General features: G+C 39.0%; 2 protein-coding genes across 2 annotated transcripts; both read left to right on the top strand.

Moving 5' to 3' along the window:
• The first annotated feature begins 12,417 nt into the window (after nucleotides 1-12,417).
• LOC132639757 (uncharacterized) lies at nucleotides 12,418-14,716 on the top strand. Its single transcript, XM_060356179.1, has 2 exons — nucleotides 12,418-12,555; nucleotides 14,090-14,716. The coding sequence occupies exons 1-2, from the start codon at nucleotides 12,418-12,420 to the stop codon at nucleotides 14,714-14,716; spliced, it is 765 nt and encodes a 254-aa protein (XP_060212162.1).
• Nucleotides 14,717-14,982: 266 nt separating this feature from the next.
• LOC132639755 (uncharacterized) lies at nucleotides 14,983-15,459 on the top strand. The gene is made up of 2 exons (XM_060356178.1): nucleotides 14,983-15,025; nucleotides 15,113-15,459. Exons 1-2 carry the CDS (start codon nucleotides 14,983-14,985, stop codon nucleotides 15,457-15,459), a joined length of 390 nt encoding a protein of 129 aa, XP_060212161.1.
• The last annotated feature ends 753 nt before the right edge of the window (nucleotides 15,460-16,212 follow it).

Below are 16,212 nucleotides of genomic sequence, written 5' to 3'. Positions count from 1 at the left end.
GGAGGTGTGGCGGAAGTGGGGCGGAGATGGAAGAGGTGGAGAAGACGATGGGAAAGTGGAGAGGCGGAGAAGACGATGGGAAGGTGGAGAGGCGGAGAAGGAGAGAGGGAAGGGAGAGGAGGTGCGGCGGTGGAGGAAAAAATGATAAGGAAACCCTAAAGGGTTTCCCTTATCCTGAACGAAAATGGGCTGGACCCGGTCCATAAAATGGACCGGGTCAATTTTTGGACCGGGTATTAAAAGAATGAGCTAGCGAATTAAAACACGGACTATTCCAAAAAATTGAGATCAAAATATGGGCTAGTCAGGAAATATTTATGAGTTGATTGGGATTTGATTTGGGATCCGATAAATCAAAATACGGACTGAGTGCAAGAAATAGTTTGGCTTCTAAATTTAAATAAAAAGACCTGTTTAAACAACTTGTGTTAAATATTGCTCAATACAAAATACGCAATCATCAATGCTCGGGTAAAAAATGGCGTTGTAATGGCCGTGCAATAATATTTCGAAAATCCGCAGTAAGATAAATACTATTATTTAATTATGCAAAGATAAATGTGATGTGTGTGCGTAAGCTGGTAAAATGCCGAAATGATAAAAATTATGAATTATAATAATAGTAATATATAATAATGATAATAATAATAATAATAATAATAATACTAATAATAATAATAATAAAATGCGGTAATAGTAATAAGAATAATTAATAGAATAATGCAATAGCGGTATTGATAAGAGGCTAATAATTATAGTAAACACATAATATATATATATTTTTTTATTTTTTTCAAAAAATATTAGAAGCGCAAAAATAGGTATTTCGGCAGAGAGACGGGACAAAATTGGGTGTCAACAACTTGTCCCTCTTTGCCCGGTAATGATGAAAAGAGTTGTCGGGCAAAGATGTTGACTTAGTAGCCTATTTTGTCCCGGCTAAAGGAAACTTGAGAGGATTATGACTGGACTCCGGTCTCTGAGTTGCCTACATATCTCGGGCTATACGAGAATCAGGTCGAGTGTAGTTCTGGGACAATTACGACACTTGAACCCCAATTGGCGCAAAACTTGCAAAATATTGTCCCAGTGCTGAATTATGATAACACTGGGTATTGTGATAGAAACTTTAGAATTCTGAAAATTGAATTGCTGGAACGCAAGAGAATACTTGCAATTAGAGACGAGTGTTCGAGGTAGATCTTTGACCCGTGTCGGGAAGTTTGACTATCCTTCCTGACAAATTGCCCCAGTTCGCTGCCGAAGAAATAGTTCCACGATTTGATGTGTGATGCCAACTTTGATATTGCCAAAAGCCATCAGCTAAAAACAAATGTTAGCAATAAAGAAATATATGTAAATAAGGCAGGGTTGGAGAAGTTACACTTGCAACCCCTGCTTCGAAAGTTGAATCCACATTCGGAGGTGGATGCCGGGACTGAAATATAAGATTCCCGCATTCGGAGGTGGGTGCCTGAACTTGAATATAAAATACCCGCATTCGGAGGTGGGTGCCTGAACTGAAATATAAGATATCCGCATTCGGAGGTGGGCGCCTGAACTGAAATATAAAATTCCCGCATTCGGAGGTGGGTGCCTGAACTTGAAATATAAGATACCCGCATTCGGAGGTGGGTGCCTGAACTCGAAATATAAGATACCCGCATTCGGAGGTGGGTGCCTGAACTGAACATTGAAATACCCGCATTCTAAGGTGGGCGCCTAAATTGAAAATTGACATACCCGCATTCTAAGGTGGGTGCCTAATTTGAACATTGAAATACCCGCATTCTAAGGTGGGTGCCTGAATTGAACATTGAAATACCCGCATTCTAAGGTGGGTGCCTGGATTGAAATTGACATACCCGCATTCTAAGGTGGGTGCCTAATTTGAACATTGAAATACCCGCATTCTAAGGTGGGTGCCTGGATTGAAATTGACATACCCGTATTCTAAGGTGGGCGCCTAATTTGAACATTGAAATACCCGCATTCTAAGGTGGGCGCCTAAATTGAAAATTGAAATACCCGCATTCTAAGGTGGGTGCCTGAATTGAATTTTGAAATACCCGTATTTTAAGGTGGGTGCCTATATCATGTCCACTTCCCATGGTGCAAAAATGTAAATCCACATCCACTTTCAGGGTGCAGAAAAATAAATCCAAGTCCACTTTCACAGTTCAAAATATAAATCTACGTCCGCATTTCACGGTACAAAATATAAATCCACGTCGACTTTGACGTCCGTATTATACGGTACAACAGTAAATTTACATCTACTTTCACGTCTGCATTATACGGCGCAAAAATAAATTCACTTTTACTTTCGAAACATAAATCTGTATCCACTTTCTACAATTATATGTATATTTTGTAATATAATTCTACTCCCACTCCCATACTCGTATCACAATATAAATGTAAATCCACGTCCACTTTAGAGATAATATTGTAAAAAGATATCCACATCTTACTCGATGTCCCATTGTGACGGGGGTTAAATCTATAATTAACCCCACAATTTGATATACGATGCAATATTTCGATCTTGTTATCTTATTAACATACTTCGTTCTAAAAGAATTTGATAATGATTTGAACATGTATGAAGTGATGACGAAATTGAGGAATTCTAACCAATAACAGGTGATCAAGGTCAGTGTCCATGATTATATGTATCCGATCCATCGATGAATGTCACGAGCTAAAACAACTGTTAGTGATAAGAATCAATAGCTGGGTCTAAAAGAATTATGCTTACAGCCCTTGGTTGAGAAGATGAACTTGTGTCCACTGTTGCAATTGAAATTTCGTGATGAGTGGAACGACGCCCACCGTTCGGCATAAGCTACCTTTGCATCCACGCTGAAGAGTATTTGTATTTTGAAGAAAGTTAACTTTTTGATCACGCCCATAATTTAATACATGCACCGTGTTCATGTTAATTGGATCTGTCTCAACAAAGAAAAATTGTGAGTTTAAAAGAAAATTGGTTGACTTGTGCATATCGGGGAACTTGGCCCTTGAATTGACTTTTGTCTCGGTCGCGTCCACGTTCTTCGATGTCTCACCACATATCTTGCTTTGCCGGGGAGTTTCAGTTATAAAAAAATGTATTTTGAAAATAAAAGTAATGAGATTTGGATGACTTTGAAAGGAAATACTTAGTGGCTCTAATATGTAACATGATTAAGAAGACTCGATTTTTGAATTTACTCACATTTTAGAAATATGGATGGACTTTTGTTTAACACCACTTTTATGCTACTTCTAAAAATTTGTCCCAGTTTCAGTCTTAGAGATGCTTGATTCTGGACAAATGAAAAATAAGAACTTATAATGAAAGTTTTCGAAAGTGATTTGACCGACTTCGAAATTTGTCCCAGTTTCAAGTCCTGGAAACGCTTGGTTCTAAACGATCGAAAAGTGAGAAAGTTGTAATGAAAAATTTTTGAAAGTGATTTGACCGATTTCAAAAATTTGTCCCAGTTTCAAGATACTAAGACACATGAATTTAAGTAGTGGGAAGACCAAGTCTTGTATAAAAATCCTTATGTATTTTATAAGAACCAAAATGTTTGGACAAACTGAAGATAAAAATTTTAAGATAGAAGGGCCGAACCCGCCTCGGGTTGCCTACGTATCCCAAAGGAATCAGGCCAGACGTAGTTCGTGGTAAAAATAAAGATTTTTGAGTTTGTTTTGTTTTTTAATAAAGGGGGGGCCGAACCCGATATGGGTTGCCTACGTATCCAAAAGGAAATCAGGCCACACGTAGTTCCACCCATACAACAAAACACTGAAATATTTTGAAAAAGTGGCCGAACCCGATGTGGGCTGCCTACGTATCCAACAGGAAGTCAGGCCAAACGTAGTTCGTTCATACAACAAAAACACTGAAATATTTTGAAAAAGTGGCCGAACCCGATGTGGGCTGCCTACGTATCCAACAGGAAGTCAGGCCAAACGTAGTTCGTTCCAAACAAAATGACAGAATCTTAATTTAAAAAGGCCGTAACAAAACATAGAGGCAACATGACAAAAGGAACTAAATGTTCTAGTTGATGCCTCCGGCCTACTACAAAAAGGAAATTTAAACTTAAAATACTGAAACTCCCGGCGAACCGGGGCTAAGATAGAAGTTCAATTTTGCAACTCAGGTCCTGGCTCAGCAGCCTATAAAGTCAATATTTCAGCAAAGTCTTTGATTATCGCAGCATGATCATTTTCATCTTCCACGAACAGGTTCTTGACTCCCTCCACGATATCATCATAGGCAACTTCAACAATCAGATCTGAAGGTTTTGAGAAAGTTTGATCAATGGTAGGAATAGGTTTTGGCAATGCAATCTCCTTCCTTTTATTCTTTCGTGCTTTCTTCACTTCTTCCTCAGTTGGCTCATATCCCAAACCGAATGTAAATTGTTGCGTAGGGAGAACGACTGGCTCAACCCGCCCATTTAGTGTTTTCCCTAGCCCAAATCCAGGTTGGTACCCATTTCTCACCATTTCTTTTGCAACCATAATTGCGGCACATGATCTTTTGAACTCTTGAGTTTGACATACTTCACTCTCCTTAGTGACATTCACAACCTCCCAAGCGTGGTAAGCTGCTCCGTCGAACCCTCCTTCTGCCTCGATGAATGGGGTGGATTGCTCTATATAGAAAGACGTGTCTCCTTCTCCATGTATACATATTTGTTGTTGATCCCACTCGAATTTGACAGTTTGGTGCAAAGTAGATGGTACAGCCCCAGCCAGATGAATCCACGGCCTACCTAACAGCATATTGTATGACGTGGAAATATCAAGTACTTGAAAGTCCATAATGAATTCAACAGGGCCAATCAACACTTTCAACTCTATTTCCCCAATAGGACGCCTTGGAGCCCCATCAAATGCTCGAATATTCATATCACTGGTCTTGAGCTCGCTAACATTATATCCGATCTTCTTCAGACTTGTTAATGGACAGATGTTGAGTCCAGAACCCCCATCAACTAATACCTTAGCCACAAACATGTTACGACACTTGACAGTTATATGGAGTGCTTTGTTATGCATGCATCCTTCCGGCGGCAGTTCTTCATTATCGAAGCTGATTCGATGGCTGTCAAGTACGCGCTCAATCATCCCAGCTAACGCCTCACTAGTTGTTTCGCTTGGAACATACGCTTCATTCAAGATCTTCAACAATGCATTCCTGTGCATATCTGAACTCAAAAGCAAAGAGAGAATAGGAATTTGAGCATTGGTCTTTTTCAACTGATCCACAACTGAGTACTCACTAGCCTTGATCTTCCTCAAAAATTCTTCTGCTTCGGTTTCAGTCACGACCCTTTTGGGAGGTACATTGGCTTCCTTAACTTGCCCCAATCTAACTAGCTCTTCTGGAGAATAGCATCTTCCAGACCTTGTCATTCCTGATGTCTTAACCTTGTCAGTGATCGTGTCCTTTCCTCGACATTCCATCACAGTTTGTTGATAATTCCATGGTACGGCTTTTGTATCGAGCACTGGTAACTGATTTGGTGCTTGAACTACTTCCACAGGCGTTGATGAAGCTCCTAATATCTCGACAGGCGCACAACCCCTTATCACTACAGCCGGAGAAGCAACGGCTACAAAATCATGATCCTCCACACGATCCACAGGCACTATAAATTCGGCTGGGTCGTCAACATTTTCATCTATTCCAATCATATTTATCGTGGCCCCATCATGGGTCGGGAGTGGATTGTTAACCACATTTGGTGTTGGTGGTTTGACCGTGATCTGTTTTGCTTCAATAAGATCCTCAACCTTATGCTTCAATGCGTAACAACGATCAGTGGAATGGCCTTTTACCCCCGAATGATATGCACATGTTTTAGTGGGATCAAAGCTTCTGGGTAATGGATCTGGAATTCTACCTTCCACGGGATATACTAAGCCTGAAGCTTGCAGCCTTTCAAAAACAACGCTCAGTGGCTCTCCTAATGGTGTGAAATTGCGAAACGGTTTATTTGGGCGAGGTGCAGATGCATTGTTTGGATGATGAGTTTGTGATGGTGGAGCTGGATATGTTGGTGGTCGTGGAGCTCGATATGTTGGTTGTGTGTTGTAAACAGGGTAGGATATTTGTGGTGATTGAGGTTGGTAAGATGACAAAGCTTGGTCGTAGGGATGCGGAGAATATTGGAAATATTGTGAGTGGTGAGCGTTAGGCTGGTATCGCGGTGGTCGTTGATGGCGGTATGATGTGTTTCCCAAGGCCATCACCGATGCTGCTTCTTTCTCTTTTTTCTTTCCATTTCCGAGAGTACCAGTTTGTATAGCCCTACTGGTAGACTGCAAAGCTGCTAGACTTGTTATTCTCCCTGTCTTAATGCCATCTTCGATCATGTCCCCAGCTTTGATCACTTCTGCAAAAGTTTTTCCACTCATTGTCACCAAACGTTCATAGTATTCCGGTTCTAGTGCTTGAATGAAGAAAGTAACCATTTCTGTCTCCTCCATGGGTGGGTGTACCCTAGATGCTTCTTCCCTCCACCGTATAGCATATTCTCGAAATGATTCGGTGAACTTCTTCTTCAACTTTGTAATTGAGATTCTGTCAGGAGCGATCTCAACATGAAACTTGTAGTGATCCACAAAAGCATTTGCCAAATCATCCCAAGTAGGCCATTTGGTTGTATCTTGCTTAGAATACCACTCCAAGGCTTTTCCACTCAAACTCTGATTGAATAGTTTGACTCTTATCCCTTCATTCTTCCCCACACCAATCAACTTTTCACAATAGACCTTCAAATGGAAGAAAGGGTTCCCCGACCCATCAAACTTCTCAAATTTTGGAATCTTGTAACCTGGTGGCAATTCTACCTCAGGAAATGCACATAATTCTTCATATCTCACGCTTTGGTTACTACCAAGTCCACGCAAACTTCTCATGGCATCTTCCAAACTTTTGAGCTTTCTATTTATCATTTCATCATTAACTGACTGTGCCTCATTTTCAACTTCGACATAATGATCAACATCTGTGCGACATTGTCCTTGAATCTGTGTCATGGGTGGAGCTGTGGTATAAGTATACACCGGCGGAACTTGATGTGTGTCATGTGCTGGCGGTATGAATTGAGCTTTTGAAGAGGTGGTTGTAAATAAAAAGGGAGCATTTTGAGTGAGGTGTTCGGAACGAACTGGCTGAGAAGTGGTGAAATAATTTGCTTGGTTAAATTCGTCCAAATTTGGGAATGGGGGTGGCACAGGCAAAGTCTGACGAACTCCCTGGGACGGAGTCATATGTGGCGGTGTTTGAGAAAATGACCGGTTATGCAGTACCATATGACTTAGTTCAGCAACTCGTCGCTCCAAACGAGCAATGATCTCCAAATGTGTTTCTGGTTGATTAGAAGATGTGGGATCACTCGTGATCGGCAAACTAAGAGATGGCTCAGATGAAGTGGTTGCATTGATCAAACTTTGCTCCATTTTAGAACGAGTCCTTTTAGTTAACCAGGTGATTAGTGATGAGTCAGAATCTGATTTTTTGGCTTTAGACCGTGTGAAATATGGATGCTCCGCCAGTTCCCTTTTAGCACAAGTCAACCTTCTTCGTTTTGAAAATAAGTTTAAAAAGAAAAAAGATAAAAACAAGAAAAAGAAAAGGAAAATGAGTCAGTATACGGTAAGGATAATATTATTGCATATAGACACATTATTGCACATAATACATCGCGTTTTATAATGCAAGGGACCTCTTTATGCCAGAGGTAGGCCTAACGAACATTGAAGGACAAACATGACTTTTATGTATCATTCCATAACTCTTCTTACAACTAATTTACAAGAAAATAAAATTTATTACATGCCAGTTTAATAATACAATTTAAAGTTGATCTAGGATATCTAACGCTTTATCTCCACTAATTTCTTTTAATTGTCTTCAACCTCCGACATTAATTTTAGATGCTCCACGTCAACCTGCAACAAAAGGTCAGTTTTTCTTGAAATACTTATCTATAGAGTACTAGGTCTACATATTCCACATATTTGTCCTTTAAATAATGCACATAGATAGTGAGTAGTGTCACTTAGAGTCATGGACTCTTTTGGACATTTGGTAAGGTTGACTAATGAACTTAATACACCAAGGGTATTAAGCCTCCTAGGTTTAAAATGATGCATGTTCTTACAAGGTTTTGGCTTCGCTCTACCCTAAGTAGACTAAGAATGGGTTTGCTAGACACAAGGTTCCCGAGCGGACTGCTCGAGTGAGAAGGCTACGCGGTCCCCGTTATTCGGGCACCCCCGCGCATGCGCCAACTCCCTTAAAATTTGGATTCTATGAAGAAATTTGCGGGTGCGCTAAGCACACCTCGCGTGTACGTGTGATAGTGTGAATTTTCCAAAAGTGGAGGAAATATGAACGGAATGTCAGTTTAAGGAAAGCAATAATAACATATTACACAGAAAATACATATAAGGAATAAAAATACTTAAAAGCATATAAAGCAACAATATAGACAAAATAAAGCAAAATAAACAAAGCATCCAACAAATGATTTATTAACCTAAGTTGTTATGGTTAAGAGCCTAAAGTCCCCAGCGGAGTCGCCAAGCTGTCACACCCCATTTTAACCGGGTTAGATTTAGGAGTATGACATATTGGGGATTCCTAAATTATTTGTTTTAAGGAGTCGCCACCTAATTAATTTAACGATGAATTAGGACATCTAAATGTTAACTAAGGTAAAGTTAAAACTAAACCTCCGTTAATAGTCTGCTTAACCAGTGTGATTCTAGGTAAGGGCTCTATATTATCCTAAAGGGAAGGGGTTAGGCATCCTTTAGAATCCGTTAACTTTCGGTTATCCGACCAAACTTAGGTTAATTAATTTAGTTTAAATGCGAAAATAATATTTAAGGATATAATTTTGTAAATTATTACTAAGGTTTTAAAAGGATACAAATATAATAATTCTATTTAAAATAATGCTTATAGATATTACTAAAGTTTTAAATGAGAAATATTAGCTAGCATAAGACGAATAGAAAATATGATAATTTATATGGAAAGAAAATTTTAAATGCCGTTCAGCAAAGAAGGTTTGAAATGCTGAGTAATACTTAAAAATATGTTGATATAATTTTAAATACTAATACTATTTTAAAACAAAACTTGTAAAAGATAATTTACATATGAGAAGATTTCGCAAATTGGAACTTTGAATAAAATAGTGTGATATAAATATGACTATGTAGAAAAATCTAGACTATTCTTTAAATAGAAAGCAAAAGGACAGTGAGTTTTCTTTTAATTATTTTTTTTGTTGACTATGTTTAATTAAATGCATGATTGATTCGAACTTGGAGGGTTATCTATAAATTATACTTATAATTGCGTATTAGTGGCGTTTTGAAACGTTTTATGATAAAATGTGACTCCTTTTACGCAAAATATATATAGTCACGTCATTTTTGCAAATTGATTATGTCAAATAAAAGCTTGGAGAGAAGAGAATAATTTATGAAATTAATTGTTAGTTCTCTCTTAAGTTAACTACCCATAACTAAGACTAATCCACTAAACTTGCTAAGGTTCACCTAAATTAAGAAAATAAAATAAAATATAAAGTTAGTCACATAATACAAGTTAAAGGCATAAAAATATATAAAAAGGCCAACTAATATCAAATGGGCCTGCCCGTTTTGGGCCACTGTGATCCACAGCTGCAGTTGGGCTCAGCCCATTTGTACACCTTTGCGCACTGTTCCTGCTTGTTGGGCCTTTGGCCCAGCATTTGTGTTTTCTATTTTTTTTTTCTTTTGCTGTAGATTGGGCTGGGCAGAGAGTTGACTCGAGAGCTGAGTTGTGTTGGGCTTTTAGCCCAACCAAATGTGGAGGAAAACGAGTCCCTCGGACTCGTATACGATGATCATGCATAAAACAAAAAAAGGGATTAGTATTAAATCAAACAACTACGACTGAACATGCACAATGTAGATTTAAAGCAGTTCAGGGGATTATGTATATACTATGTATATTTTGGTGTATCCCAGGTGTATACATTTATAAAGATGCATAGGCTAAAGTATACCAGTTATGTACACGCATATATACAATCGATACAAGTACACTTAGCACATGAAGATGAATAGATGCCGATATATAGCACGCTCAAGGAAACCATATATAAGCAGGTTAAGGGTGTCGAATGTTTTGTTCAGATTATATAGGGGCAGCAGGCACATACCAAACATAACAGCCATTTTATCCATAAGTAATGCAGGCCTCTCAGGTGTAATATCTATTCTTTAAGGAACCAACCAGTAGGCAACTAATTCTCTTTAAAGTGTAGTGTTTGTCTTGTCAAAATATTAACAGAATAAACAACAAACAGCCATGATGTATGGTAAACTAGTTGAATCTTTCCAGATTATAAATGATTATGTTGAGATAGTAATTAAAACGCAGACAGAATCTTCAGATTCAGCAACCACAACAGTAGCAGTGAGGCAAAACCATGCAAGCGATAATCTAGTCCTAGCTGAGTGTCAACAATAGAGGGATTGGAGACTAGATGAGACTGATGTTTAAATAAAGAATTAGAGGAGAAGATAAACATACTGAAACAAACCAACATTATTATTATACTTAGGCCAATGAGCATATGAAAGGAATCTAAATAAAAAAATAGGAGCCCAGGATAGCATGGAAATTCATACAATGCAACAGACAATAGCAAAGAAGTAGGCACAACATTTCAGGTACCATGAGGGCTCAAATAGGCTAGTGAAGTCAAGGCATGGCATGGGGATACAAAACAGATACGAAAGCATTTAATGCATGTATGCAGTGAAGCAAAAGGAAGACATATATATTAACCAAGTACCCCAAATCATGATGAAAATGAGGTCATACCATGTGCAGAGGAGTAGATGCACAGAATTCTCAAGGTCAATAGTGATTAATCATGACTGATATTCAGGTGGATTATATCAGACAAACTTCAACATACACCTTTGACATGAACCCATTCAACCAAGTAATTAGTGCACAAGTTAAGTTGACTAGCTAGCCTATGTTTACAATTTTAAATTGACCTCATTTCTATCTTTTTCTCGCGGACAGAACTGAAACTGGAAAGAAAAGAGGTTTAACTGGGCATTAGGGAACAAAAGGAGAAAATACACTCAAGAAATATACATTCTCAGGAGAAACACTGATCAAGACAGATGACACATTAGAATGCAAGATAGGCTTTTATCATTGTCCAAGTACCAAACAGCAGCCTCAAAATAATACAAACAGGTGATTCAATGTCTCTTTTGACATGGTCAACAGGACACACAACTACTAATGACATGACTGAGTTAGCAAATAAGACACATATTGTTATCAAATTAAGTCAACATTGTATCAGATCAGCAAGTTGATTTCAAACTCCAATAATTTACTTTTAATTCAATAAGATAACTAGTGAAACTTACTCACATACTAAGTTATTAAGAATCAGATTTCAATTAGCAAAGCACCCAACATACTTAATCATAATTAAACATGGCCTGAGTAATCATAACTAAACAAAATGATGCACATTTGAGCAGGCTTAAGCAATTATCAATTCGGAAATTAACTAGTAAAGGCAACTAAATGCTCATTTATCACATTTAAGCCACTACTAATAGACAAAAACTTATCTTGGATAGACATTCAGCAGTAATTTTAACTAAACAACATAAGTGTGATCATACTGACTTAATTTAACTACCAAACGATTCCTAAATGCACCCTAATCCTACTCGCACTACTAATATTAACTAGCCAACTAAACCTTAGCAGGACAACAGGCAAAGATCAAACATAACTAAAAGTTAACTAAATAAAAGGTGTATTACCTTCTTCGGGTGCAGCGAAGTGGGTACGGGGGTCTTCGATTCACCTCGAAACACTTGAGACTCTGGTTTCAAATTTACTCGGACTCGAATCAGTTACGGGAAACAAAAGGAATCAGAATAATCTTTTGTTTTCGAATGAATATCCCAACGATATAAAAAAAAAAACTGATGAATATTTGATAATTTTAGACGGGAATTTGAAGCGATTAAAAGAAGCTCAAAACTTTAGGGGATTTCTGCAGCTAAACAAAATTTGTTCTTGGGAAACTTTGTGAATCCCCAAAAATCCCCCCCCTAGATAGACTGGAAAACGATTATTTATAGGAGATGGTCAGTATTTTCGCGTGAAGAAGAGAGAGGAGCGTGAGGGACAAAACGAGGTGGGGTGACAGACGCGTGGGGGGACAAGGCGTGGTGGATATGGCAGGTGAGGTCACGTGGTGTAGTCAGAGGCGTGGGTGGAGACAAGGTGAAGTGGCGAGGACAGCGGCGTGGGGGTGGCAGTGGAGGGTAACGTGATGTAGTGGAGGTGTGATGGGGAAAAGGGGAGGGGAGGTGTGGCGGAAGTGGGGCGGAGATGGAAGAGGTGGAGAAGACGATGGGAAGGTGGAGAGGCGGAGAAGACGATGGGAAGGTGGAGAGGCGGAGAAGGAGAGAGGGAAGGGAGAGGAGGTGCGGCGGTGGAGGAAAAAATGATAAGGAAACCCTAAAGGGTTTCCCTTATCCTGAACGAAAATGGGCTGGACCCGGTCCATAAAATGGACCGGGTCAATTTTTGGACCGGGTATTAAAAGAATGAGCTAGCGAATTAAAACACGGACTATTCCAAAAAATTGAGATCAAAATATGGGCTAGTCAGGAAATATTTATGAGTTGATTGGGATTTGATTTGGGATCCGATAAATCAAAATACGGACTGAGTGCAAGAAATAGTTTGGCTTCTAAATTTAAATAAAAAGACCTGTTTAAACAACTTGTGTTAAATATTGCTCAATACAAAATACGCAATCATCAATGCTCGGGTAAAAAATGGCGTTGTAATGGCCGTGCAATAATATTTCGAAAATCCGCAGTAAGATAAATACTATTATTTAATTATGCAAAGATAAATGTGATGTGTGTGCGTAAGCTGGTAAAATGCCGAAATGATAAAAATTATGAATTATAATAATAGTAATATATAATAATGATAATAATAATAATAATAATAATAATAATAATAATACTAATAATAATAATAATAAAATGCGGTAATAGTAATAAGAATAATTAATAGAATAATGCAATAGCGGTATTGATAAGAGGCTAATAATTATAGTAAACACATAATATATATATATTTTTTTATTTTTTCCAAAAAATATTAGAAGCGCAAAAATAGGTATTTCGGCAGAGAGACGGGACAAAATTGGGTGTCAACATCTTTGATGATTTACTCCACAAAAATATTGAATGTTATGTGGATGACTTGATAGTAAAATCAAGAAAGATGAGTGACCACTTGCAAGACTTGAGAATGGTGTTCGAGCGACTTCGGAGATATCAACTTCGAATGAATGCATTGAAATGTGCCTTTGGAGTTATTTCTGGAAAATTGGTTTCATTGTTCAACATCGAGGAATCGAAATTGATCAAGCCAAAGTTTATGCAATTTTGAAAATGCCGAGCCTCAAAATATTCATGAGTTAAAAAGTCTGCAAGGGAAGCTAGCTTACATTAGGAGATTCATTTCGAATTTAGCTGGAAGGTGCCAACCATTCAATCGTCTCATGAAGAAGGGCGCCCCTTTCAAGTGGGACGAAGCATGTACTAATGCTTTCGAGAATATCAAGTCATATTTAATGAAGCCTCTAGTTTTAGTAGCCCTTGTACCTGGAAAACCAGTGATACTGTACATTTCAGCACAAGACAGGTCGGTTGGAGCGTTGTTGGCCCAAGAGAATAGCGAAGGGAAAGAAAATTCTCTTTACTAATTGAGCAGAATGATGACACCTAACGAGCTGAATTACACGCGAATTGAAAAGTTGTGTTTGGCGCTAGTTTTCTCGATTCAAAAGCTGAAGCACTACTTTCAAGCTCATAGTGTTAACCTCATTTCCAGAGCAAATCCCATCAAGTTTGTGATGTCAAAACCGGTCCTCAGTGATCGACTAGTAAGGTGGTAACTCCAGTTTCAACAATTTGGATTACAAACATCCCTCAAAAGGCTATAAAAGGACAGGCATTGGCAGACTTCTTAGCAGATCACCCGATACCGGATGACTGGGAGCTAACTGATGAACTTCCCGACGAAGATGCAATGGTCGTTAAAATTCAACCTCCGTGGAAAATGTACTTTGATGGTGTTGTACAACGTGATGGAGCCGGTGCTGGTGTGGTGTTTGTTACTCCAAGGGAAGAAGTTCTACCATACTCCTTTACTTTGACACAACGTTGCTCCAACAATGTCGCTGAATATCAAGCACTAATACTTGGGCTTGAAATGGCTGTCGACATAAAGCAGTTGCAGTTGCAAGTCTTTGGTGACTCTCAGTTGGTGATCAATCAACTCTTGGGAAGCTATGAAGTCAAGAAGCTCGAATTGCTCCCCTATCATGGTTATGCTCGGAAGTTAATAGGATGGCTTGGTGACGTAACTCTTCAGCATGTACCTAGGAGGGAAAATAAGAAAGCCGATGCTTTAGCTGCCCTAGTTTCAGCGCTTACTATGCCATATCAAACACAAGTGACTATCTGTCAAAAATGGGTAGTACCTCCGTCAAATGAGGATGAAGGCGCGAAAAATGAGATTGAGTATCTCGTAGCTGTTTCTGAGGCTGCGAAGGAAGACTAGCGACAACCCATCATTGACTACTTGAGTTATGGGATACTGCCAGAAGACTCAAGAAGGAGAACTGAAATTCGTCGTCGTGCACTTCGATTTCTTTATTACAAGGATACTTTATATAGAAGATCTTTTGAGGGAGTACTCTTGTGATGTTTGGGGGAGGATGAAGCTGTCTAAGCTTGCAAGAAGCATATTCAGGAGTATGTGGATCACATCAATCTAGACAAAAGCTCCACTTCCACATAAAAAGGATGGGATATTATTGGCCAACGATGGTGAAGGATTGCTTGGACTATGCTCAAAGATGCAAGGCTTGTCAGTTTCATGCGAATTTTAAACATCAGCCGCCCGAAGCATTACACCTAACTGTTGCATCTTAGCCATTTGACACTTGAGGGTTAGACATCGTTGATCCATTGCCGAAATCCGTTGGTGGACACTTGTACATCTTGGCTGCAACCGATTACTTCTCAAAATGGGTCGAAGCTGTTGCTTTTAAAGAAGTAAAGAAGGAGAATGTTGCGAACTTCATCCGAGTAAATATCATCTACCGCTTCGGCATTCCTCGTTACATATTAACGGACAATGGCAAGCCATTTGATAACAAATTGGTAAACAAGATTTGTGATCTCTTCGGCTTCAAGCAGCGTAAATCTTCTATGTATTATGCTGCCGCCAACGGTCTAGCTGAAGCGTTCAACAAGACTCTATGTAACTTGTTGAAGAAGGTTGTCTCCAAGTCCAAATGAGATTGGCATGAACGAATGGATGAAGCTTTGTGGGCATATAGGACGACTTACCGCACACCAACACAAGCAACCCCATACTCACTTGCTTATGGAGTTGAAGCAGTCCTACCACTTGAGTGTCAAATACCTTCTTTACGACTTGCAATTCAAGAAGGGCTCACCGAAGAGGAAAATGCTCGATTGCGTCTTGCAGAGTTAGAAGCACTTGATGAGAAAAGGCTAGAGGCTCAACAAAATCTTGAATGCTATCATGCCCGTCTATCTCATGCCTTCAACAAAAAGGTCTGCTTGAGGTCCTTCCAAGTAGGAGATCAAGTCCTTGCAGTAAGAAAACCCATTATCGTTCCCCATAAGTCTGGGGCAAATTCACCTCAAAATGGGATGGACCATATGTCATACAAGAAGCGTATTCGAGTGGCGCTTACAAGCTTGTTGATGCGGATGGCCTGAGGATCGGTCCTATCAACGCAAATTTCTTGAAGAAGTACTATCTGTGAAGTAAGATGACACTCCTTGACATACGAGCATAAACTGCATAACACTCCTAGCCCGCAAGAGTATAAACTGTGCACGGCACCAAAAAAAATCAGTACGCTAGGTTGAAAATATCGTGAGAGGCAGCCTAGGCAAAAGTTAGAACACACAAAAAAAAAAGTCCGCTAGGTTGAAAATCTTGAAAGAAGCGGCCTAGGCAAAAGTTAAGACAAAAAAAAAAAAAACAAAAAAAAAAAACTCACTTCTCTGAACTACGGT

The sequence above is a fragment of the Lycium barbarum genome, chromosome 5 (genome assembly GCF_019175385.1).
Source record: "Lycium barbarum isolate Lr01 chromosome 5, ASM1917538v2, whole genome shotgun sequence".
NCBI lineage: Eukaryota > Viridiplantae > Streptophyta > Magnoliopsida > Solanales > Solanaceae > Lycium > Lycium barbarum.
The sequence above is the reverse complement of the archived record's forward strand: the minus strand, read 5'-3'. Positions and strand labels throughout refer to the sequence as shown.

Bases quoted from the DNA above. Each gene is read 5' to 3' on its own strand.
- LOC132639757 (XM_060356179.1), top strand. From the start codon at position 12,418: ATGGGGAAAAGGGGAGGGGAGGTGTGGCGGAAGTGGGGCGGAGATGGA. The intron at 12,556-14,089 runs GTGCGGCGGTGG...ATCCCTCAAAAG, and splicing joins AGAGAGGGAAGGGAGAGGAG to GCTATAAAAGGACAGGCATT.
- LOC132639755 (XM_060356178.1), top strand. From the start codon at position 14,983: ATGGTGAAGGATTGCTTGGACTATGCTCAAAGATGCAAGGCTT. The intron at 15,026-15,112 runs GTCAGTTTCATG...CTTGAGGGTTAG, and splicing joins TGCTCAAAGATGCAAGGCTT to ACATCGTTGATCCATTGCCG.